The 24,250-nt window shown below is 38.2% G+C and overlaps 1 protein-coding gene across 2 annotated transcripts in view; it reads left to right on the plus strand.

Annotated features, from left to right (window-relative positions):
- The window catches only part of mbnl3 (muscleblind-like splicing regulator 3), a 183,661-nt gene that overhangs the window by 99,840 nt on the left and 59,571 nt on the right, over positions 1 to 24,250 (plus strand). For both annotated transcript variants that reach the window (XM_039766224.1, XM_039766225.1), the window contains exon 3: positions 17,069 to 17,233. In XM_039766224.1, coding sequence (XP_039622158.1) covers positions 17,069 to 17,233 — 165 coding nt within the window. The remainder of the gene's footprint in view (positions 1 to 17,068; positions 17,234 to 24,250) is intronic.

Genomic DNA, 24,250 nt, shown 5'->3' on the forward strand with positions numbered 1-24,250 from the left:
GTTGTGTGCAGCACAATTATCAATCAGAAGACGAATCATCCTTTTCTTCTTCTTCATATTGTGAGGGTTCTGAACACTTTTGGGATCCCCCCCAACTCCCCACCCAAGGGAAGCGACACGCTGAAGTGCGTCCTAAAGCACGATTGCTGCGTCTGTGGAAGATTGTTTGTCCGTTGCTGGGGCAGGGCAACAGCAGGCTCACAGTGCTTCAGTGAAGCGCCACAGAAGCAAATCATAAAAGATGGTGGTTGCGCTACAAGCCCCTGTCTTGCACCCTAAAACACAAGCCTTAGTCTCAGTACTTTAGCAAAACCTGCTTTATTCAGCTTGAAACAGGAATGGCACAGTTATTTATTGTAGTGGGGTCTGCCACTCTGCTATACACAGACACAGCAGTCAGGCAGGGTCGTGGCCAGGTCAGTGACCAAGTTATCCTGTTATCTGCATTTACAATGTACCTTGCACCACCCATCGAGATCTTTTCTGTTTGCTTTGCTGGAGAGACGCAGCATAGCTGTGAGCCTGCTGTTTACCCCAGCAACTGATAAACTGTCTTCCACAGATGTGGAGATCGTACTTCAGGATGCTCTTCAGCGTGCTGTATAGTTGAGGGAGGTCCCAAGAGAATTTACAAACCTCACATTTTCTTGAATGAGTGCTGCATTAATAGGAATGTTTCTTCAACAAGCTTCACTGAATCACATAAAAACTGCTTTTTCGACGTCTTCAAATGCAGCTGTTCACATACATTTGCAACCCAAGATTTTTCTTCTTTTTTTGCTTGGTCTTTGAAAAAGTTGACAGTGTCAATGGCAAAATTCCGAATTCACTGTCAACATATTTTTTCTTTTTGCCGCAATCGAGAGCTGCAAAAATTTTACGTTTTTTATTCTAATATGAACTGTTACTGTTTTTTCGTGTCTTTCATTTCTATAGGAGGGTGACAATGAGTGAAATTCCAATGGATGTTTTTCAAATGTTGACGAGCAATAAGCAAAAGGTATCACTGAAAACCACAGGAAACAAAAAAGGCAAAAAATCCAAAAAATAGTATGAGGAAAGTTCGAAGAAAGCAATAAAAATTACAATGTTTCTATTTGGGGATCGTTGTGCACAACTGAGCTGCGGCCACAGAGGATGATTCATTCAGGCATTTCAAGGTCTTTTATGCACTTCATAGTAATGAAAGTATCTGCTGAATGTACGTTGTGGTAACGAGATTTCTATAGACTATCTATAGTCATATGGGGAAGCGGTTGGGACCATAAAAATACTTTAATATAATGAAAATTTCATTGTAAAGATATTCATTGTAACGTAATTTTACCTGTATGTTCTTGAGTTTGCGTTTAGAAACCTCCAGGGGTCTGATTAATTGTGGTCAGGTAAAAACTGTGTCTTTGCAGTGTTAGATGTCATCACCCCTGTGACAGGAGACCTATCTAAGAGTGGATTTAAAACACAATTAAAGTCCCCAGCCATTATAATTTTATGAGTGTTCACATTGGGAATGGATGCAAATGCATTTTGCATGAATTCCCTATCATCGACATTGGGTGCATAAAAATTGAATAAAAATCACTTTATAGTTAAATTAATTGCCCATGACAATCACATATCTCCCTTCAGGATCAGACACTACATCTGATGCTACAAATGAGACTGTTCTATGTATGAGAATTCACAACCCTCTAGTTTTCCTTGTAAAGTTGCCATGATTTTCTGTTAAGATCAATTGCCTATTTTCCTGTAATTGTAAGACAAATGTAACTGAACACAGTCAAAACCACTGCAGGTAATAAGCTGAGATTGAAATGAGTGAGTTCCAGCATACAGAGCTGGTGTGGCAAAAGATGCTGTTCCTCTATGAAATGCAATTTAAGTGAAATTGAGCTAGTATGGGGCCCCCATTATTATCAGGGCAAAAAAATTAGTTTGAACAGATTATTTTTATTTCCGTAAGAAGCATATACCTACTGTATTAGGTTTGTTTTATTTTGCAAGCCATCTTGGTTGGGGGTCCTCGATTCCAAAGCACATTTATTTCTCTCATTAGTTAAAACACTCGCACAGATCTCTGCCTCCTTGCCCTGCTCTATCCCGCCCCTATGGCTGCAGAAGTTGGAGCAGGGATGACACAAGGGAGGGAACAAAAAAGGAAAAAAAAAAGTCTTTTAGCCTCTATTAAAAAAATGCACGAATTCAGAGAAGACGAGTCTCTGCACACTACGATTGAAAAAGAGATCAAGAGCTACTTGATGACACCTGATGTGGACAGTGATGTAAATCCACTTGAGGGGTGAAAAACACAAGAAGTACATTTCCCCAAAATCAGTGAAACTTGCAAAAAAGTATCTGTGCATCCCTGCCTAAAGCAGCCATTCTGTCAGGGGTTTCAGCACCAGAGGAAATGTTGTAGCATGCAGCCATGCTGCTCTGAAGTCAGATGCTGTGATGGACTGATGTCTCTGACACATATCTTGAAGTTTCCTTGGCAGAACTTTACAATTGTTTTATTTTTTCTGATATCTTTGTGCAATATTGGACAGAACTTGAAGATAGTAATTTGTTTAAAAATGTTATAGGTTTTTTATTTTTTTTTGTCTTTTTATACAATAAATGATAGAACTTGCTAGCAAATGCTATAGTATTTTTTCTGTGCAGTATTTGACAAATGTAGCTTTTTTCACTATATTACAGTATGTAAAATTTTTGTTCTTCTTTGTATGCTGCACAGTTCACCTTTCAGTACAGCAGTTTATGTTTACCCAGATGGTAATATTCATGCCCCGTAGGTCATTATTATGATTAGTATTTTATTCCCTTTGGATTCATATCTTGTTTACGTTAAGGGCAAGCATGTGTTTAAAATGTTGTCATTTTAATACTGTATATATTCACGTTTAAGTTCTCCCAGGGATAGGTCGGAGTTTGATTTAACCGTATAATTTCCGGTATTTTATAATGTCGATCGTATAAGTCGAATGCGGAAAACTCACGCTATTGGTCCAAAAGATTATGATATGCTAACGCCCACCTGATTTAGTAACCATGGAACACATTGCCTTTTTGTTCTGTGTATTGTGCCTACGTGACCACACGGTAATACCCAAAATATTCCAAAGCGATGTTTGCACTGTTTTGTGTTTTTTGGATCTCACACTCTCATACACCTTAAAAATGAAATGATGTTGAAGTGGCGAAAGAAATTGGTAACTGTACTGCTGCAACAAAGTTCGATGTGTCTGAGAAACTGGCGTGAGATTGGAGGAAGTAAGAAGATGTAAAAAAAAAAAAGTAACTGTCGCTTTTTCCAGGTCTTATTTTATGATGGATTTTTTGGGTTTCAAGACCCAACTTATTCATGAGTATATACAGTAGTTTTATTGGTGTAACTTTTGTGTAAATCCTGTAGGCCACTTTGAAATGGCTTACAGTAATCCCTCCTCGATCGCGGGGGTTGCATTCCAGAACCCCCCTTGATAGGTGAAAATCCGCAAAGTAGAAACCATATGTTTGTATGGTTATTTTTATATATTTTAAGCCCTTATAAACTCTCCCACATTGTTAACATTATTAGAGCCCTCTAGACATGAAATAACACCCTTTAGTCAAAAGTTTAAACTGTGCTCCATGACAAGACAGAGATGACAGTTCTTTCTCACAATTTAAAGAATGCAAACATATCTTTTCTTCAAATGAGCGCTGTCAGGAGCAGAGAATGTCTGAGAGATAGAGAGAGCGTGCCAGTACGTGCTGTTGGGCTTTTAAGTATGAGCACCGCGAAAAAGCAGCCGCAAAGAAGGGAGCAATGTGAAGGTAGTCTTTCAGCATTTTTAGAGTAGCCTCCGTATCTTCTAAACAAACAGCCTCTGTGCAAACAGCCCCTCTGCTCACACCCCCTCTGTCAGGAGCAGAGAACGTCAGAGAGAGAGCACACGAGATTAAAGCAAACAATCAAAAAATCAATACGAGCTTTTGGGCCACCACGATAAAGCGGCATTTCTTAGAGGAGCGTCCATATCCTCTAGGCAAACAGCCCCTCTGCTCACACCCCCTCCGTCAGGCGCAGAGAATGTCAGAGAAAGACCGAGAAAAGCAAACAATCCGCTCGGGAAGCACATTGCATATCATTGAGGAGTTTTAGTTAATATGTAATACATGCTCTGATTGGGTAGCTTCTAAGCCATCCGCCAATAGCGTCCCTTGTAAGAAATCGACTGGGCAAACAAACTGAGGAAGCATGTACTTTAAATTAAAAGACCCATTGTCTGCAGAAATCTGCGAACCAGCGAAAAATCCATGATATATATTTAGATATGCTTACATTTAAAATCCGTGATGGAGTGAAGCCGCGAAAGTCGAAGCACGATATAGCGAGGGATCACTGTACTCATACTTGAACTGTTTGATCTCAGTAATACTTTGACTGGTGATTTTAATGTTTTTGTGTTATTTTACTTTAAGTTTTCCTTACTTGTTGTTTTCATTAATCTCATTAGTAAGCAACAATTCATATCCTAATTAAAAGACCACGCTAGATCAATAAAACATTTACAAATTATTTTTCTAAAGAATACAAAATATCATCTAATTATCGTTCTTGTCAAGTCTTAGAAAATATCGAGATATAATTTTTTGCCAATATCGCACACCCCTACTATGCACTTCTTAATTATAATGGTTCTGGGCTCTTCCCGCATTCTCATTTAAATCTTGCAGAGAACCTGAGGACTGCTTCACTGCCCTCTTCTCGCCGGAAAGGAGCGTACTGGAATCAAACCTTAGATATTGTTAAACATACTGTTAGGTACAATATCCAAAATTAAGTATAACTCAATAATAATTTTGATTAAGTAAAACATGATACAGCCTATTCATCAGTGACAAGGTGATATATGTGCATGTCCAAAACTGCCTTATCCATTTATTTAAGCTCACTGATTTGATTACATTGTTGCCATTATCTTTGTGAATGCACACTTTTGTCTGTTTTCTTTTAAATTCTAAGATAATTTTGAAGGCCTTGTGCAATTGTCTTGATGGTGTGATCTTCCGAAAATTTTCTTGTTTGTAGGCACAAACATTTTATCTCACATTTTTCTATAAAATATATAGTATAAAGCAGGGCTCACATGTTTTGCTAGATCACAAATCAGTGGTGGTAACAAAGTATGCGACATGGGAATGTTTTTTTAGTAATTTTTTTTCAGACCTCAGTGTATAACTTTAGTAATGCTTCAGCAGAATTATAGATTAGCAACTCATATTTAGGATCCATTGTTTTAAGAAGCTGCTTAAATCCTGTTTTTTCGACTATACTGACAGAGACTTTTTTGTAAGGTACACAATGAGAAAATAAAGCTGCTAATGTAGTTTATTAAATTACTGGATGATTTTTGGAGACACGTGAGAGAGAGAGAAAAATATGCAGTACAGAGTTTTAATCATCTCTTCATACTGAATTGCATGTCATTGTGTGAGATGGTAAGAAAGATTTGTGGTACTGATATATGACTTTGCTTTGTTGGTCATCTAATCATTTGAAGCCAAAACATCTCCATATGTCTCCAAGATGCATCAGTACCCATTTTACAGATGTACAGATAATATCAGTTGTACAAGTGACAACGTACATGCATGCCTGATAGGTCATTTCAATAGCTGGGCTGATTGTAGGAACAGTGTCAGGATGATCAAATGCAAATACTCAAGCAATAGTTCTAAGTTGTGCATACTACACAGCACTATAAAATAAACACTGTTGGATTAAAAAAATACAAAATGATAAAGCGATACATCCTCAGGTGGCACGGTGGCGCAGTGGGTAGCACTGCTGCCTCGCAGTTAGGATATCTGGGTTCGTTTCCCGGGTCCTCCCTGCGTGGAGTTTGCATGTTCTCCCCGTGTCTGCATGGGTTTCGTCTGCATCGGTTTCCTCCCACAGTCCAAAGACATGCATGTTAGGTGCATTGACGATTTTAAACTGGCCCCAGCGTGTGCTTGGTGTGTGTGTGTGTGTGTGTGTGCCCTGCAGTGGGCTGGCACCCTGCCCGGGGTTTCTTTCCTGTCTTGTGCCCTGTGTTGGCTGGAATTGCCTCCAGCAGACCCCCGTGACCCTGTAGTTAGGATATAGTGGGTTGGATAATGGATGGATGGATGGATGCATCCTCCGGAAATTTTGAAAGTATAAACGTATCAAATATAACCTCAGTATTCATTATAACGCTAAGTCCTATTTAGGTGTATCAGATTTTGAAGCTTAGGTTTACAAGTGCCTATAATGAGTTAAATACCAGCCATTTCAAGCATAAATGATAGCAATATAGTAAAAATATTATTGATGATTTGAATAACCATCAGTCTGTGGGCCAAAAAAAAATAAGCTAAACATTGTGCACACCAGCACCTACCTATTACTGTACTACTACTGCTGTGTGGTACGCATAGTGTACTTCCCCAGTACCATGTGTCATGCTGCATTTTGAGATCACAGTGTCAGTTACATACCTTCAGTTTTAATGGTACTTCATAGCTTTTATGTTTTGTTATAATTAATCTACCATACACTGTTATGGCTGATAAACATACACGTGTGGCACTGGAATTGTCACAAAAAATTAAAATTATTAAACATATAGGAAATTGTGAAAGTGCTTCAAGTACAGAGTAAGAAGATCAACAGTGAATGATATGAAGTGTGATGCCCACCACATTGAAAAAACTTGTCATAAATGGAAACCACTGATGGTAATGTTATTCTGTATTAATGTTAATGCTCTTCTGTATTGTAATTTTCATTTTAAATTCTGTTATATTATGTTTTGTTAATCTATTGTGACTTGCAGGCAGCTTGGGCAGGTGCTATGTGGGAGATGAAACGATGGAATGAATGCTGTAAGTGATGGGACTGGGTCAAGGGCTTTTGTTTTGTAAGAGGCGGACTCGCCTTTTAGAAGAAAAGGGTATGGAGAAGTTAGGAGAAAAAGGAAGGTACGGCGGAAGGAACTTTTGAGGAACCCGGGAGACAATTAGCAGGTTTGTGTTTGTGGTATAGAGAAAGACAGAATGTGAGTGGCAGGAGATAAACTGATTGATAATGAAAGCTTTCTTTTATTGTTTTGGAGGTGTGCTTTTGTTTCAGAATGAAGACTCCAAATAAAATGTAGAAAACTCCAGTATATCTGAGATGTATTTGATTTTTACACTAGTTGTTACAATATTATATGAATTGATTAATTTTTGTTAATATTATATTATATTTTGTTAATACTGCATAGTTTTGTTTTGTAAATAAATACAACTATTTGCCAAACTAATCTACTATATGTCATTTCTTAAGTAGCTGTTCTGTTATCCATCTTTTCTCTTATCCATAACGTCTTATCCGTTTTATTGTACATGTATTTCTGCATAAGGACACTTGGACAACACATTATGGTACAAGTTGTTAATGCAACGTTATATTCAAACTCAGTCTTTGTATAAAATTAGGATGTTAGTCTTTAAGGTGCTTAGCCAGATTTGACTTGTTTCCTGCTTTAGTTTGCATTGGTTAGAGCCATTGTTTACAGAATGGTTTTTCAGAATAATTTATGTTTCCCAGATCATTTGTCTAGAAAGCAAACCATTTCCACACATGACTTCTTCTCATAGGCTGTGGAACTGGTGGGTCCACAAAAGCCCAGGGTTCTAATTGCTTATTGTAGTCTATTGTTATATTTTACAAAATCTGCACAGTGAGATTTGCATTCTCAGAGAGTGATGGCATGGAGCATGTTGGTCAGGAGTGCAAACAAGAATTTCGTTGTACTTTGTACATGTGGCAGTAAGTCTGAACTGAACTGATTACATTACTTTACCTTTTGTATCATAGCAAAGCTCTTGATTGTTGAATGAGCCAACGTCATTGTCTATGTTCATATTGTTACTAAGGCCTTGTCCACACGTAACTGGGTGTTTTTTAAAAAGGAGTTTTCCTCCTTCCTTTTTTTACAAAATCTTATCCATGTGCTCACCGTTTTCAACGCAAAAATCCTCTGTCAAGTGCACAAAGCAGGCATAAATAACAAAGGGAATGTAATTTAGATTAATGTCCATCACCTTTTTTTATCAAATGTGTGTTCAGCTTGGAATTTATGAAAATGCGGGTGTCATGTACACTAGCCAGCCATTTCACTACAACGTCTATAAATGAACACTTGTAAATACAGATGCATTGTATGTTAAGAGAAAATATCTCCTTTCTGTTGAAATAATCCATGGAATTTGTAGATGGCTGCTTTATTTCTAAATGAGTCCTGGTGAAACACTGGTACAAGTTCCTCGACTTTGGACTCAGTGAAAGGTATTTGTATATACACAGGGTCAATGTGGACTGTGATTACTTCACACACTTGCTTTACTGTTTTAGAAACCACCTGTCTTGACAACCCAATGGAGTTTGCCATCTTCCGCAATCTCCCCTCTCTGCTAAATATTGGAGTGTGCAGGCAACTTTTTTGAGATTACTGACAGGCGATCTCATTACAGTTGTCTTTCGTTCAATGTACAGGAGAAGCAGCTCACTCAAAGACAACAGCAGTGTCCATGACAAATGAAAATTATCTTCAGCAACAACCACATTGTTCTCAAAGTTGTTCCAAAAACTAGAGGTCTGAGTCATCGGAGTGTTCAAAGTTGCAGTGAACTCCATAGCGCATTTGGGCGCCTCTGTCGCTCAGTTCAGTGATAAAGTAATTATATGTTTAAATGTAAACGTGCAATAAGTCACCAGCACTACTTTAGCTATGACCACAATTGCACAGAATTGCCTCATGTAAACAAAACAGATAATGGCACATACACTGACATCAATCACAGAAGATACCAGCGCACAAACTGATGTTACAAGCCAAAAATTGTGTATTCATTGTCTACATGTAAACAGGGAAGGCAGAATTTTTCAAAAGCTCCATTTTCAGGGACCTAAAACTAGTTTGCATGTGGATAAAAGGCCAAAACGCGTACAAAAAGCTAAGTTTTACATGTGTATAGAGTAAATGTTCACAATAGCAATCAACGCTCGGCATTACAAGGAGATGAAGAAACGCAGATTATGTGATAGTGATATGCCATGATGAAATAAAATGAAGCCCCACAAACTAATTACTGATTTAATTTTATACTGTATGGTGAGTTAATGTTCTTGAGAATATGGTAGAAACAGACAGGTTTAATTTTAGGCTTTGATGCCAATACATTGTTACAATTTTTCTTTGGAATTTTAAACCAACATTTAATGATTTTTAATCATCTTTATAACATTACCAAATATTGCTACAGGTTGTATTTTTTGTATTGAAGAGTACTACACAATATTCATGCTTCTACATACCCTGTGCTGCAGATGCTTTCTGGAGTCCTGCCTCTGCTTTTTTCATTTTAATTAATTTATATTTCACTGTGCTTTGGATCACTACCGTTAGTCATTTTCATATGCAGTTCTTCTTCACTGTTTCACGTATTGATGGGCATTCATTATTAATTCCTCTATTTTCACTTAGTACTACTGATACTGTAAAAAATGGTGTTGTATCATTTTCTGAATTTTGGTATTGAGTTGATACCAAAGTGTCTTGTTATTGTCATTTGAAGTTAACTTTCTCATGCAGAGACACTTTAAAACAAAACCATGAACAAAAATATTGTGCTGCTGAGTCATAGCAGAACCTCTGCGTTTTTTCCAGTTGATTCTGGGGTTCGTCAGGGGTGTGTTCTTGCTCCTACTCTGTTCAATGCTTGTATGGACTGGGTGTTGGGCTAGGTTGTGGGGTCCAGCGGCTGTGGGCCATCTGTTTGTCAAGAAAGATTCACTGATCTTGACTTTGCTGACGATGCTGTGATCTTTGCAGAGTCAATGGAGGCTCTGATCAGGGCGCTCGAGAGGCAGAGTGAGGAGTCTGAATGTCTGGGCTTACAAATGTCCTGGATAAAAAACAAGATCCAGGCCTTTAATGACCTCTTGGGCACAGCCATCAGCAGTGTTTCTGTTTGCGGGGAGAGTGTCGACCTTTTCAAGAGGTTTACTTACCTTGGCAATGACATTCATGTCTCTGGTGACTCTTCCTATGAAGTCTGTAGATGGATTGGGAGAGCATGGGGAGGTCATGAGGTCACCGGAAAGGGGTGTGTGGCGCTCCCAATATCTATGCAAAAGGACGAAGGTCCAAGTCTTTAGAGTCCTGGGGCCTCTATGCAGCACAGAAATGTTGCGTAACAACGTTTCCACGTTGAAATTGCGATGTATAAAACCAACACTTGGCGTAAAGCCACGCACTTTTCCACGGTACCTCATACCATGTTGTACGTAAGTTCTTCACTTGGTTTTGCAGACTGGCGGCACGCAGCATCAAAGCAGTGCTACTGTACCTGTGTGGTTATCTTTTATTTTTCTGATGCGGCTTTATAAATACACTGAAATTAGTTGCATATTGTTTATTAGTATAATGCATCTAATTGTAATTAACCTGTAACAATATAATGGTCCAGGGAATAGCCATAGTATTCCAAATAGCATAACTGCTTTAGCATTGTTAATCTCACTGCACCTTTTTTTTCTTCTTTCAGCTGCTTCTGTTAAGGGTTGCCACAGCGGACCATCTTTTTCCATATTACTCTCACTGCTACACTCAGAATATTTATCTCACTGTATCTGAGTGGGGAATCACAGCAGCAGCTGATCGCAAAGAGAAATATCGGTATACAGCATCAAGCCCACCCTGCCTCAGCCACGGCAAAACGTTTCAAAGCCTTTCCTGTATGGACCTCGCGGTTCAGAAACAGTTTCATCCCAAGAACTTTAAATGCACTCAATGAATACGTAGTGATTCACACACAAAGAGCACAAGAAAGATCAAATACAAAACAAAGCATTTAACATGCTACTTTAGTTACGATGTGATTTGAGAAACTGGTTAATTAAACAATTTTAAGATGAAGTTTATAATGTTCTACTTTAATGACAAAATAAACTACGTTTTTAAAGTGGAAATTTCGAGATTGAAGTTGACATTTCGTGCTTTTTCCTACTGTGTGCCTTTTTTTTTTTCTGTACCCTAAAAAATATCATATGACACTCAGATGGTGGGCTACAACTCGCCTTTTCACGGTGACTTTGATATGTAACAACTTCTTTTTTATTTTGGGCACTGTGCGACTATGTCAGGCGATCAGCTTCCTTTTGTTGTTTATACCACTGTTTAAACCAATAAATAGTTTTCCTTGCCTCCACTTGGTATTCGCTGAAATTCTTCCATTTTCCCTCTTGCTTTTTCCATTGTCTTTTCACAGAAGGCTGAGCTTAAGGGTGATTTATATTGATATGCATATTCATAGAGGTATAATTCTGGGAGGAGTTGGGGACGGGACAGAAGGCGCGTGCATGAACGTTACTTTTCACGCTGACCGGGATTTATGGAGCGGAAGAACGTGGAAGTTGGAGTACGCACAGATTCATGCATCTGGATTTTTCTGTGCGTAAGCACATTTCGGCTTTTGTGCTTATGGCATGTTATAGTGCAAATTCTACGCACGGCGTTATGCATGAGGCCCCTGGTGCTTCCTGTCTTTCTTTATAATTGCGAGACATGGATGCTATCCAGTGGCCTGAGATGAAGACTGGACTTCTTTGGTACTGCATCTCTCCAGAAAATCCTTGGGTACCGTTGTTTTGACTTTGTGTCGAATGAGTGGTTGCTCATGGAGTCCCTAATGTGGCATGTTACCTGCATTGTGAGGGAGCGTCAGTTATGGCACTACGGACATGTGGCACGTTTCCCTGAGGGTGATCCGTCTCGTAAGATCCTCATTGTTGGAGACCTGAGTGGCTGGACCAGGCCAAGGGGTCGCCCACGTAACACCTGGCTGAGGCAGATAGAGGGTAATTTTTGGAGGGTGGGACTGGACCACATGTTTGCCTGGGGGGGATGTTGCGTACCGGGATCCCGAGGTGCTTCATTGTGTAGTGGGTGTGGCAACGCACTGTACCAGTGCATGCTCCCCAACTTGACTTGACTTGACTCTGGATTCAGCCAATACAAGTGAGTGAGAGTGTGTTTCCCCTGTTGTGATAACACTGATCAAAAGACACTGATGACCAGAGCTTTGTGATTTTATTTTAAACAACAAAGACAGATTTATTTATTATCTACCAAGCTCATGGTTATTACTCATCCAGGATTCTGACACTTCAATTTTTCAAATGACATTAATCAAAGCAAAAGAGGCAACACAAATTCAAAGTCTCAAAACTCACCATATTTTAAGTTATCTGTTATACTCTCAAACTAATCTTCTTCAAAACATCACTGAAAAGCATCTTCCCTCTGATAAATAACTCTCAAATTAAGAAAGTCAGGTAACAAATATACTTTAATAGAAGAAGGTTTCAATGATGTCATCCACGGATGGTTGAATATGTACTGAGCAATTACATATTTCACCACCAATAATGAAAAATGTCAGTCAGTCATTTTCCAACCCGCTATATCCTAACACAGGGTGACAGGGGGTCTGCTGGAGCCAGTCCCAGTCAACACAAGGCGCAAGGCAGGAACAAATGCGGGCAGGGCATCAGTCCACTGCAGGACACACACACACACACCAAGCACACACTAGGGACAATTTAGGATCGCCAGTGCACCTAACTTTCATGTCTTTGGACTGTGGGAGGAAACCGGACTGCCCGGAGGAAACCCACACAGACATGGGGAGAACATGCAAACTCCACGCATAGAGGACCAAGGAAGCGAACCCAGGTCTCCTAACTGCGAGGCAGCAGCAGCACTACCACTGCGCCACCATACTGCCCATAATGAAAAATGTAATAGTAACATACAGAAACAGCAAAATTATAGAATAAAAACACAAGACCTTAGCTGTTATGATAGACTGATGTTTCATCCAGGGGTGATTCATGTTTAGTGTAGCTGCATTTTTCCAAAATTACCAAAGTTCAGCAGCTTCAACTCAAAAAAAATGGGATTCAACAAAAGCCTGACGCGCAGAAATGATTCCACAGACAAAATATCTTCATTTTTAAAAGTTTAGTAAAGTTTTAAAATAAAACAGTTCACACAAAAAAAAAAAAAATTAATGTTAAGAAAAGTTCAATTCTAAGCTTAATCTTGTTACATCTCAAATCGTTACTATTTACTTAACATTTCTGAACCATTTCAAAACGGTCAGAAAACTGTAGGTTTATCCCATTTCTAAACTTAAAATGGGTCTTTTAAGTCCCTATGTACTGTACTTATTATCACATTGTTTTTCAGTTACATTAAGAAGGTTCTATCTCTTGCTAACTTATAGGGGGAAAAGACTATACCATAAGTTATGACTATGAAAGAAATTTATATTCTTTTCAAATTAAGCAAACATTAATATGAGTTTAACTCAAAACTTTAACTTTCTAAGATCGGCTCTTAAATTTAGTATCCAAAAGCTGTCAGTATTTACTTTGTTTCCCATGAACCCATCTGGCAAAGAACAAAATGTCCATATTTTATTTTCAGCTTTTAGTTACCACTCATTTTACCACTTTACAGTACTATTGTTACTAAGAGTGAGTACAACACATACTCCTAATAACTGATTTGTTGATGCTGTCTGTGTGTGAACAGTGAATAAATAAATTGTACATCTATTTGTTTGTAACATCAAACATCAGATCTACCCATATCTACACTTAGTTCTTCAAAATGACATTATGGTTGGTAAGCATCTTTCAAAACACTTCATCTGCAAAGTCTTACTCTGGAAGTAACATGCTTGTGGTGTTTGATCAAACTTATCAGTAGAAAGGACTGTTTCCTACAACATTGTGCAGCAGAAAGAACTGTAGTGAGTTCCTTCCAAAACACACACACACATGTTAAGCATCTCCAAGCCAGCAATGAATGCAGTGTGTTACAGAAGTAATAACTTAATATTTGTCTGTAAGAAGGGATGTATTGGCAGGCAAGTACACAACCTGTACTATTCATAAGCCACTTACTGCCTGGTGCAACACAGGCATGTATATCAAAAGTTAATAGCTAGGTATTTTTTATTTTGTATTTGGAATTTGTAATGATAATTGTCTATTAATTATAGGTTTTTCTATAATTTGAACTTTTTCTTCACTTTGATAGTATGTCAGTGAATTTTTAATTTCACTAAAAACTAATATGGCTGATTTGTTTTAAAGGCCCCGTGACCCTGTAGTTAGGATATAACGGGCTGGATAATGACTGACTGACTGATTACCTCTTTATTTTATTGATGTTGCCCTCAAAAAGGTCTTTCAGCAGACAAACAGCACCAATAGTGTAAATACTTCTTTCCTTATATTTCATATAATTTACTAAAGCTTTAGCGTTTTTTGAAGTTTGATGTACATACTAATGCACAGTATACTGGCAAGATTATAATCTGGTAAGTCATATACGTAAGTCTCATTTCACTATTTTTTGTATATTTATTTTGGACTAATGTTGATAAATTTGCCTGCAACATAGTCTGGTTGTCAGTAATGTTATGGACTGATCTCGGGTGATTAATTTCGATGTACAAGTTTAAAAGTCCATGGTATTATACCTACTTCATTACATGGTTTCTTATTTGATGCATGAATAGTTTTGTTTGTGAAGGAAAACTTGCAATGTATGCATGTGAAATATACCCATAATCATGTGCCATATGTGTCCCTCTTTCTAAAGGGTATTTTAAAGTAGCTTACATCCACCCAACTGAGTCACATCATAATTTTAAGTACTTCTAATATGTTACCTCTTAATCCCTGTTTTTTAAGCAGAAAATATTAATCTCCTTCAGTCTTTCCTCATAGCCGTACTATCTCGTAATACTGCAATTCTATTAGTTCATGTCTATAGTTTTCTCTTTTCCTGTTATGTTTGAAGGTGTAGAAAAAAAATCTTCATAAATTATACCTAATGAGACCTCAGAAGTATTGTTACAGTTCTTGAATACTCTCACTCTTCATTTATACTCAGTACAGTGGGTGATATAATCCAACATCCTTTTGGTCTTCTTAATCATTTCAGTGCAATTTCTAGCTGTGAATAGTGATGAGTCCGGTATAATTGTAGGTTTTTTTTTCATAAGGGTACACATTGACATTTCAGACACCTCAGTGTGTAGTTAAATGATATCCAATAATTTTAAATCCCATGTCTAAAACTTTATATTTTTACATTAAAATGCAACAGCTCCATATATATTGCATTTTATCTAGCACCATCTGCATTAATTTAAATTATTCTAGAATATCCTACATGTCGGAAGTTGGTGTTATTTCCCATCTTAACCAGTAGGGGTTGGAATTGGCAAAGATAGCTTGATTTGATATTACAGCAATATTACACTACTGATTCAATATGTGTTGTGATTTTTAAAGTATAGTGATTCTGTGGATATTGTGATTCAACTTTTAGTTTTAATTTTTTTTAACAAAAAACAATATCTCTTTAAACTGACAAATTCCTAATAATGAGTAATACAATTAAATATATATCCATCCATTATCCAATCCGCTATATCCTACAGGGTCACGGGGGTCTGCTGGAGCCAATCTCAGCCAACACAGGGCGCAAGGCAGGAAACAAACCCTGGGCAGGGTGCCACGGCGCACACACACCCACCCACACACACCAAGCAGACACTAGGTACAATTTAGAATCGTCAGTGCACCTAACCTGCTTGTCTTTGGACTGTGGGAGGAAACAGGAGTACCCGGAGTAAACCCATACAGACACAGGGAGAGCATGCAAACTCCACGCAGGGAGGATCCGGGAAGCGAATGTTCCCAAAGAAGAAAGACAAAAGAAAAATCCTCTATTTTAGCTTGAGACTTTGGTATAGATTTAAATCTTCATCAGGTACATTCATCCACATGATATTGTAAAATTGTATTTAATACATTTTATGTACATTACTAATACATGTAATTAATTTTGTTATAACTTATTTTTGAATATGACTCACTGTTACAAAAATCTGTGATAACAGATTCTTTGAAGTGAATAGAAAATTTAAAAAATGCTCTTTTAACAAAGTTTATGAATGAATGTAAATCTTATTCAATGTGTATATTTTCTTATTTGTTTAAGTAGCACAGGATAGGAAACCTGATTTAGATCATTTATTTAAAGTAAAAAGGGCAGTGACCCTGTTAAAGATAATTAGGGAACAAGTGCACTCTGGAATGGCACAGAATATGACTGGGAGATGAGGGAAAAGAGTAGAAACAGACAAAATCTTAGTCATGGGGCATGCAAGTGGTTTAAATACTGGGAGGCAGAAAGAATAAACAATTAACTGTAGCTCTGAGTTTATTGTGTTCAACTTTAAAATCACATTATTTGTTAACTAGGTCTTTTCCTGCTAACTGATCACATGTGTTTTATGTCTTTGGATAAAGAGACGTCCCAGTTTAATAGTAACATGGATGATAAACCAAATCCTTAAATTCAATTTCTTTGTATTATTCTTTTATTCCTAGATGAGGTTATTTCTGTATTCACTTTTTATTTACAGTTTCAACAATACATGTGCATTTTGGCTTTTTCTTTATTTTTTCATTATTTTTCTGTGTTTTAATTTCCTTGCATTTTCATCATATTTATTTGTGCTTTCAGTCTTTTGTGAGTGTTGTCACTTTCTTCTTACATTTTGACCCTTTTGGTCATCCTATTTTTTTCTTATATGACCGTTATTGGACTTGTTACAGAGTATTTGTAAGAAAATGTAGTAAAGTTATTTTCATGCTGAATTCTTTTAAACAATGGTGTAATTTAATCCCATATACTTTGTCTTTCTTATTAGCTCTTTTACACTTTAACTTGTCATCTGAAATGTAATTATTTTACAAGAAACATTCTTTTCGAGCTTCATTAGGGCTTATATTTGCATTGAAAGGAAATTGGCACAAATGTTTGTTTTAAAACGATTCATTTTTCAAAACCTGTATATAATATGTATTTTTTGTTAATATTAATGCTGTGTTTTGTTTTTTTTTTTTCTCTCAAAGGGTCGGTGCACACGAGACAACTGCAAGTACCTGCACCCTCCACCTCATCTGAAAACTCAACTTGAGATCAATGGACGCAACAATCTGATCCAACAAAAAACTGCTGCAGCAATGCTTGCCCAGCAGATGCAGTTCATGTTACCAGGAACACAGTTACAGCCTATTGTAAGACATGGGAAGGAGACATAAAATCTAAATTAAAATGTTGTTGCTTTATGGATAAAGCTCTGTTACCATGTAATATTTTTATATATAATTATGCTCAGTTCAATTTATTTGTAATCAACACTTTTCCTGAAGACAGGCTAAAATCATATGCACAGACTAACACTTATAGAATAGTAGCAGAAACATACAACACTGTTACTTTAAAAATGTATATATTTATTTACACTGTCATAAGAGATTAAAAAAGTTGAGAAATTAAGTTCATCTGCTGTTTGGCCATTTGGAAATAGAAAAGAGAGGGCGACAAAAACAGAGAAAACAGTGTTGACAGAGAAAGTAATAGCTTTAGTTTGGGTTGTTAACATACAGTAGTTGTTTTGTAAAGGAGAGGTTCTGTCATTCACATACTAAAATCCAGTGTGTATATACTGGTCAGGTCAGGATGGAGAGCACACAATGAAACCGCTCAAGATCCCGGTTGGCAACCCCTGAGGCAGACACAAGGCCCAGGCCACCCTACAGAAGTGACCATCAGTCTGCCGCAGCCAGGTTTTACATGGGCATCCCCTTGACCTGGCCCAGTCTCTCTGGTCCTCAGCGATGAGGATCCTGCTAGCTGGATCACCCTTGGGGAATTGCACATGGCCTTAATGCCATAACTGGCACTCCCTTACAATGCAGGTATTGTGCGTCATTCAGGAATCTGTGAGCAACCACTCGCTCGTTCGAAACAAAGGCAAACCAGCAGTACCCAAGGATTCTCTGATGAAACACAGCACCGAAGTAGTCCAGTCCTTGTCTCAGGTTACTTGATAGCGTCTATGTCTAGTATTCATATAGCAGAACAGGAAGCAGCTAGACTCTAAAACTTGGACCTTCATCCTCTCGCAGAGATTTAGGGAGCACCACACACCACTTTCCAGCAACCTTATAACCCCATATGCTCTCCCAATCCTTCTACTGACTTAATAGGAAGAGTCACCAGTGACGTTAATGTCCCTGCCAAGGAAAGTAAACCTCTCAATGATGTTAACATTCTCTCTGCAAACAGACACATTGCTGATGGCTGTGTCCAAGAGTGTATTTAAAAGCTTGGGTCTTGGTTTTTATCCAGGACACTCACAAGCCCAGACACTAAGCCTCCTCTCTCTGTCTCTTAAGAGCCCCAATCAGAATCTCCATTGACTCCGCTAAGATCAGTGAATCTTTCTTCACCAACAGATATCCCCCACATGGTGGACCTCATAGACCTGCCCAACACAAGTCCATGCAAGCATTGTACAGAGTAGGAGCAAGAACACAGCCCTGATGAACCCCTGAATCAACTGGGGAAAACACAGAGGTTCTGCCTCAACTCTGCACAGCAATTCCTGTACCAGTATACAGGTCGGCCATGATATCCAGCAACTTAGCGGTTATCCCACAAAGTCACAGGATGTCCCTCAGGGCAGCTTGATTAGCTAAGTTGAACACTTTACAATAATCGACAAAGACTACAAAGAAACTCTGCTGATATTCGTGTTTGCTCTCAAAGAGAATCCTCTGTGCCAGGATGGAGTTGATGGTAGACTTAGGTGTAAATCCAAACTGTTCCGGTCGCTGATAGGTGAGCAAATGATCACAGATCCTGTTGAGGATGATCCTAGCAAGGACCTTACCTGGCATCGAATGCAGTGTTAGCCTCCTGTAGTTGCCACAATCTAGGCGATCACCCTTCCCTTTCAAGACAGAGACGACAAGTTCTGTTTTCCAGTTAGGATGATGCCTGTCTCTCAAATCAAAGCAAAGTAAGGCGATGCCAGGAGGATAGCCTTACCACCAGCCTGGAGAGGTTCACCCTGGACACCACAGATCTGTGCAGCCTTCTCTATCCACAGCTGGTTCAGCACCTGTGTAATCTCAGTGAGATTGGGTGGTTTACACCTAATTCGAGGAGCATGACTCAAGAACCGTGGGCCCAGAGATAGCCAATGTTCTAGCCAAAGGATCATCTTTAAACAGCTGCTCAAAGTAGCCAGTCTAGCGGGTCACAACTGCAGCATGATCCATAAGGACCATTCCATCACCCACCCTGAATGCAACTTTCCAAGGAATAGATTTGGATGTGTGTAATGCTTCGATTCCTTATTAAGCAGGATGTGGGTCACTTGCTCAGAGATTACTTGATCTTCAAGTCTGGCCAGGTCCAGCCTCATTCTCCTAGTAGGTGGTAACCTGCTGGACCTAAGCTGGATCTTCAGAGTAGCAACAACAACTGTGTGGTCAGAATTCATAAACTGGGCACTTCAGTTGACCCTGTAGTTCTGTAGGAGCCTTCAGTATCTGCCCACGAGGATGTGATCAGTTTCCTTCACCACACCAACAGTATTGGAGTACCAAGTCCAACAATGCAGCTCATGATGCTGGAACCAGGATCCAGTGATCCGCAGCCCCTGGCCTTTTGCAAAGTCAAGGAACATGGAGTCACTTTAACCATGGTCACCAGACCCAAAATATATACCATTTGCCTTTGGCAACTCTTTGACATTCCAGCTTACCACAGAAACCCACAGACAATGTCTTAAAATCCTGCACTAATAACTGTTCATAAAATCTACATAAAAACAAAATTTTCAATTACGCATTTTGTGTTTTATTAGTTAACTGTCTGTATATAATCAAGTCCTGGAAAGCCTAACACCTGGTTAAGATAATGATTAATAATACTCAGATATTAGCAGCATTATAATAAGTTTGACATCTGAGTTGGTTGTTATTTTAGTTACATTACTCAAACAAGAAGGTTCAGCCTTTGAGCATTTCATATTTTGATCAACACTCAGACAAAATCATTTGCAGTGTTGCAGTAGTTAAAATGGAAGAGTTCCACAATTTGAAGACTTACTTTAACTCATACCACAAAGACATTTTTAGACACATATAGATGAAAGAATGCCAAAAACGTCACCTTAGCAAAAATGCCAGGTGAAGAATTTAAGGGTATAACTAACACTGATATCTCATCTGAAAAAATATAGAAAATGCAGTATGATTACATTACTCTTATGCATATAAAAGAAAGAAAGAAGCTCAGTATATTTGTCAATTTTGGCCTGTCAGTGCAACTCAGTGAAATGCTTTATTTTAAGAAGTATAGTGAAATACAGCCTTAGACTGGAATTGTAATTGAGAGTGAAATAAAAATTAAATAGGTGATATTATACTAAATGCTAAAATAAAAATAAAAGTATTTCTTTGAAACTAAACTGAAATTGTATTAGCCTGAAAAAATAACACTTCCTCTCTCACTGGTAGCAAATAGATAATATTAGGGATTCTCCCATTAATTGGCTGCCAGTATAAATTAACCAATTTTTACTAAAAAAGACTGGGTCAGTGATCAGTAAATTGGCCAGTCACAAAATATGATCATTTTACCCCTTGCTTTTGCAAGCTTTATGGTAATTTAGTTGCAGCTCTCCTTAATGAAGGGTATTATAATAGTTCAGCCAGTGTGTCTTTTTTATTATCCTGCAGCATTAAAAGCATCAAGTCAAGGCTCATTTTAGCAGAGAGCATGAGGCAATTGGAATAGTAGCCTTTACGTTAAAAAAAGTGGAGTAATAAACTGAGGAAGTATCAAGAGAAGTCATAATGAAGTCGTCCCATACAGTTAGACAAATGGCAAGAAAAGCTTCTTTAATGATTTCAGACCTTTTTAGTTTGTTCTTTAATTAAAATGGACACCACTTTAGTTTGGACAGAAAGCTTGTTTTAAATGCAGTAGCTTACATTTTTATTTGGAAAAAGAAACTATAAAGATGATTTTTGAAATTGCTACATAGTAATCAATATGCTTGTTAACTTCATGGCAAAATGTGTCTTTTACTTGTAACCCTGTTAAGCATGTTAGTTTTCTTCTCCTTGATAAACAACTTAATAACATTTGATACATTTGCGGCCCTTTTAATGATTTGTACTGTTTTTATGATTTGTTGATGTGTGTTATACAGTATAAGTTTTGGTAGGAAACAAGTATTACATAATTAAAATGGTAATCCATATTTATAATTACATCTCTAGAATTATGAAAGTGTAGCTGATACACGAAACAAAAAAATCACCTTCATAAATATAGTAAATATACTTTAACAGTAAAAAAAAGTTGTAGTGCAGTAAATAATTAAAAATGATTAAACCCTGTATGTGCAGATTTATTTACATTTAAGCATGGTTTATATGGGAGGTATTTTCTGCAAAAAACAAAATGAAAAGTCTACATGTAGGAATGCTGCAAAAATTAAAAATAAAATGAAAAAACACCATTTGCAATTTCATTTTCAAAGTCTACAGGCAAGAATGCTGCAAAAATTTTAAACAGAATTAATGAACATCATTTGCAATTTCATTCTCTGCCTAAAAAGCAACAAAGCTGCAAAAATGAAAAGTAAAATGCAAATAAGCACTGGTGCCACCTGCTGCTCAGTATATTTTCATTTTCCACTTTGCATTTTCATTTTCAAGTTCTCGACATGCAAATAGCACTGGTCAGTGGGCAGGACCTTGTACCTTGATTTCCCAATATTCTTTGTGTTCTTTTTACCTTAGTAGCTGTGGCCAATTTGATCAATAGAATACTTCTCGCTTCGACTGTGTTTAAGTCATGCAATTTTGATCTTCTCACTTCAACTGTGTTTAAGTCATGCAATTTTGAACTTTTCACCTCCGTACTGCAAACTTCTCAGCAAAACTGTCTCACAAAATTAGACCATTCATAATTGTAGTTCTGAAGTAATTAATATGCTATTTAATTACAATGTTTAACATGACAAAAATGAGTCTTAATTACATTAATTAATTAATTAATTAATTACAAATTAATATTTATGCACAATGAACTGAAAATGGGATGCTTTGTATTTTGTTTCTTTAAAGTATTATATAATAAATATATCCCTGTACAGTTTTCACTGCCTCTTCTCCCGTTCTATTCCCTTGTAGTTGATCGACGACTCGATCTGACTCTTTATCTCTCTTTGTTTGCGCAGGTCTGAAATCCTAACCCCATCTGTATATGTGCATGCCCCTCTGAGCTCTGCATCATGCCCTCAAGGAGCGTGACAGCTTGTTCACACTTGAGAATTGTACTTGTAATTTTCAGAAGCGCAAATATAATTCATACATAAATTTGGTGTGAATAAATTACAAATTATTTTTGACATTAATCTTACTCCATATAAGAGATTTAATGTTTTTGTGGTTTCTAGAGTTGTGGTGTACCTTGGGGTTTTTTGGGTTACAAAAAGTGTTCCCCCACAGAAAAAAAAGGTTGGAAAACACTGCTCCCCATAGCTGCTATCTCACGTAAAAACTGACAGTGTGCATTACTTGGATTGTTAATGTGTTCTTTGTATAAAGTATCTGGAATAATGGGTAGGGATGATTATTACACTTCTATTTTGTAGAATTTTGTTATTATATTAGGGTAGTCAACACTGTAAGCTACGTGGCAGACCAGCAAGTTAAATACAGGGGCACCAAAGACTTATTTTGGTTTTAGTGGCACTCAGATAACTAACACTTAGTACTTATGTGATCTTAAATTTGTTCAATGTCCTTACAGAAGCATGAAATGAAAAAATAAATCTGTATCTTCACAACTTTTCTCAGACATTGCTCCATCCCCTATGCCCTTTTCCTCTCACTTCCCTGCACCATTGACAGTTTATATAAATCAAGAAAACAAACACCAGTGCTATGTATTAACATGTGGTTGCTTTGGTGTTAATGAAGTTAACAACAGGTGCACTAGAGGGGCAACAATGAGACGACCCCCAAAACAGGAATGCTTTAACAGGTGGAGGCCACTGACATTTTTCCTTCCTCATCTTTTTGACTGTTTTTTCACTAGTTTTGCATTTGGCTATGGTCAGTGTCACTACTTGTAGCATGAGGCGATACCTGGTCCGTGCAGAGGACGCACAGGTAGTCCAACTTCTCCAGGATGACACATCAGTACATGCCATTGCCCAAAAGTTTTCTGTGTCTTCCAGCACAGTCTCAAGGCCATGGAGGAGATTCCAGGAGATAGGCAGTTACTCTAGGAGAGCTGGACAGAGCCATAGAAGGTCCTTAATCCATCCGCAGGACCGGTATGTGCTCCTTTGGGCAAGGAGGAGCAGGATGAGCACCGCCAGAGCCCTACAAAATGACATCCAGCATGCCACTGGTATGAATGTCTCTGACCAAGCAATCAGAAACAGACTTCATGATGGTGGCCTGAGGGCCCAACGTCCTCTAGTGGGCCGTGTGCTCACTGCCCAGCACCATGGAGTTCAATTGGCATTTGCCATAGAATACCAAAATTGGCAGGTCCACCACTGGCGCCCTGTGCTTTTCACAGATGAGAGCTGGTTCACCCTGATCATATTTGACAGACGTGAGAGTGTCTGGAGAAGCCGTGAAGAATGTTATGCTGCCTGTAACATTATTCAGCATGACTAGTTTGGTGGTGGGTCAGTGATAGTCTGGGGAGGCATATCCATGGAGGGATGCACAGACCTCTACAGGCTAGACAATGGCACCTTGGCTGCCATTAGGTATCGGGATGAAATCCTTGGACCTATTGTCAGACCCTATGCTGGTGCAGCGGGTCCTGGGTACCCCCTGATGCTTGACAATGCCCTGCCTCATATAGGGAGAGTATGTAAGCAGTTCCTGGAGGATGAAGGTATTGAAACTATTGACTGGCCCCCATGCTTGCTTGACCTAAATCCAATAGAACACCTCTGGGATATTATGTTTCAGTCTATTCGACGCCGCCAGGTTGCACCTCAGACTGTCCAGGAGCTCAGTGATGGCCTGGTCCAGATCTGGGAGGAGATCCCCCAGGACACCATCCGTTGTCTCATTAGAAGCATGCCCAGTCATTATCAGGCATGTATACGAGCATGCGGGGGTCATACAAACTACTGAGTACGATTTTTGAGCAATGAAATTTCGGCAAAATGGAATAGCCTGCCACATCGTTTTTTC

The sequence above is a fragment of the Polypterus senegalus genome, chromosome 10 (assembly GCF_016835505.1).
Source record: "Polypterus senegalus isolate Bchr_013 chromosome 10, ASM1683550v1, whole genome shotgun sequence".
Taxonomy (NCBI): Eukaryota; Metazoa; Chordata; class Cladistia; order Polypteriformes; family Polypteridae; genus Polypterus; species Polypterus senegalus.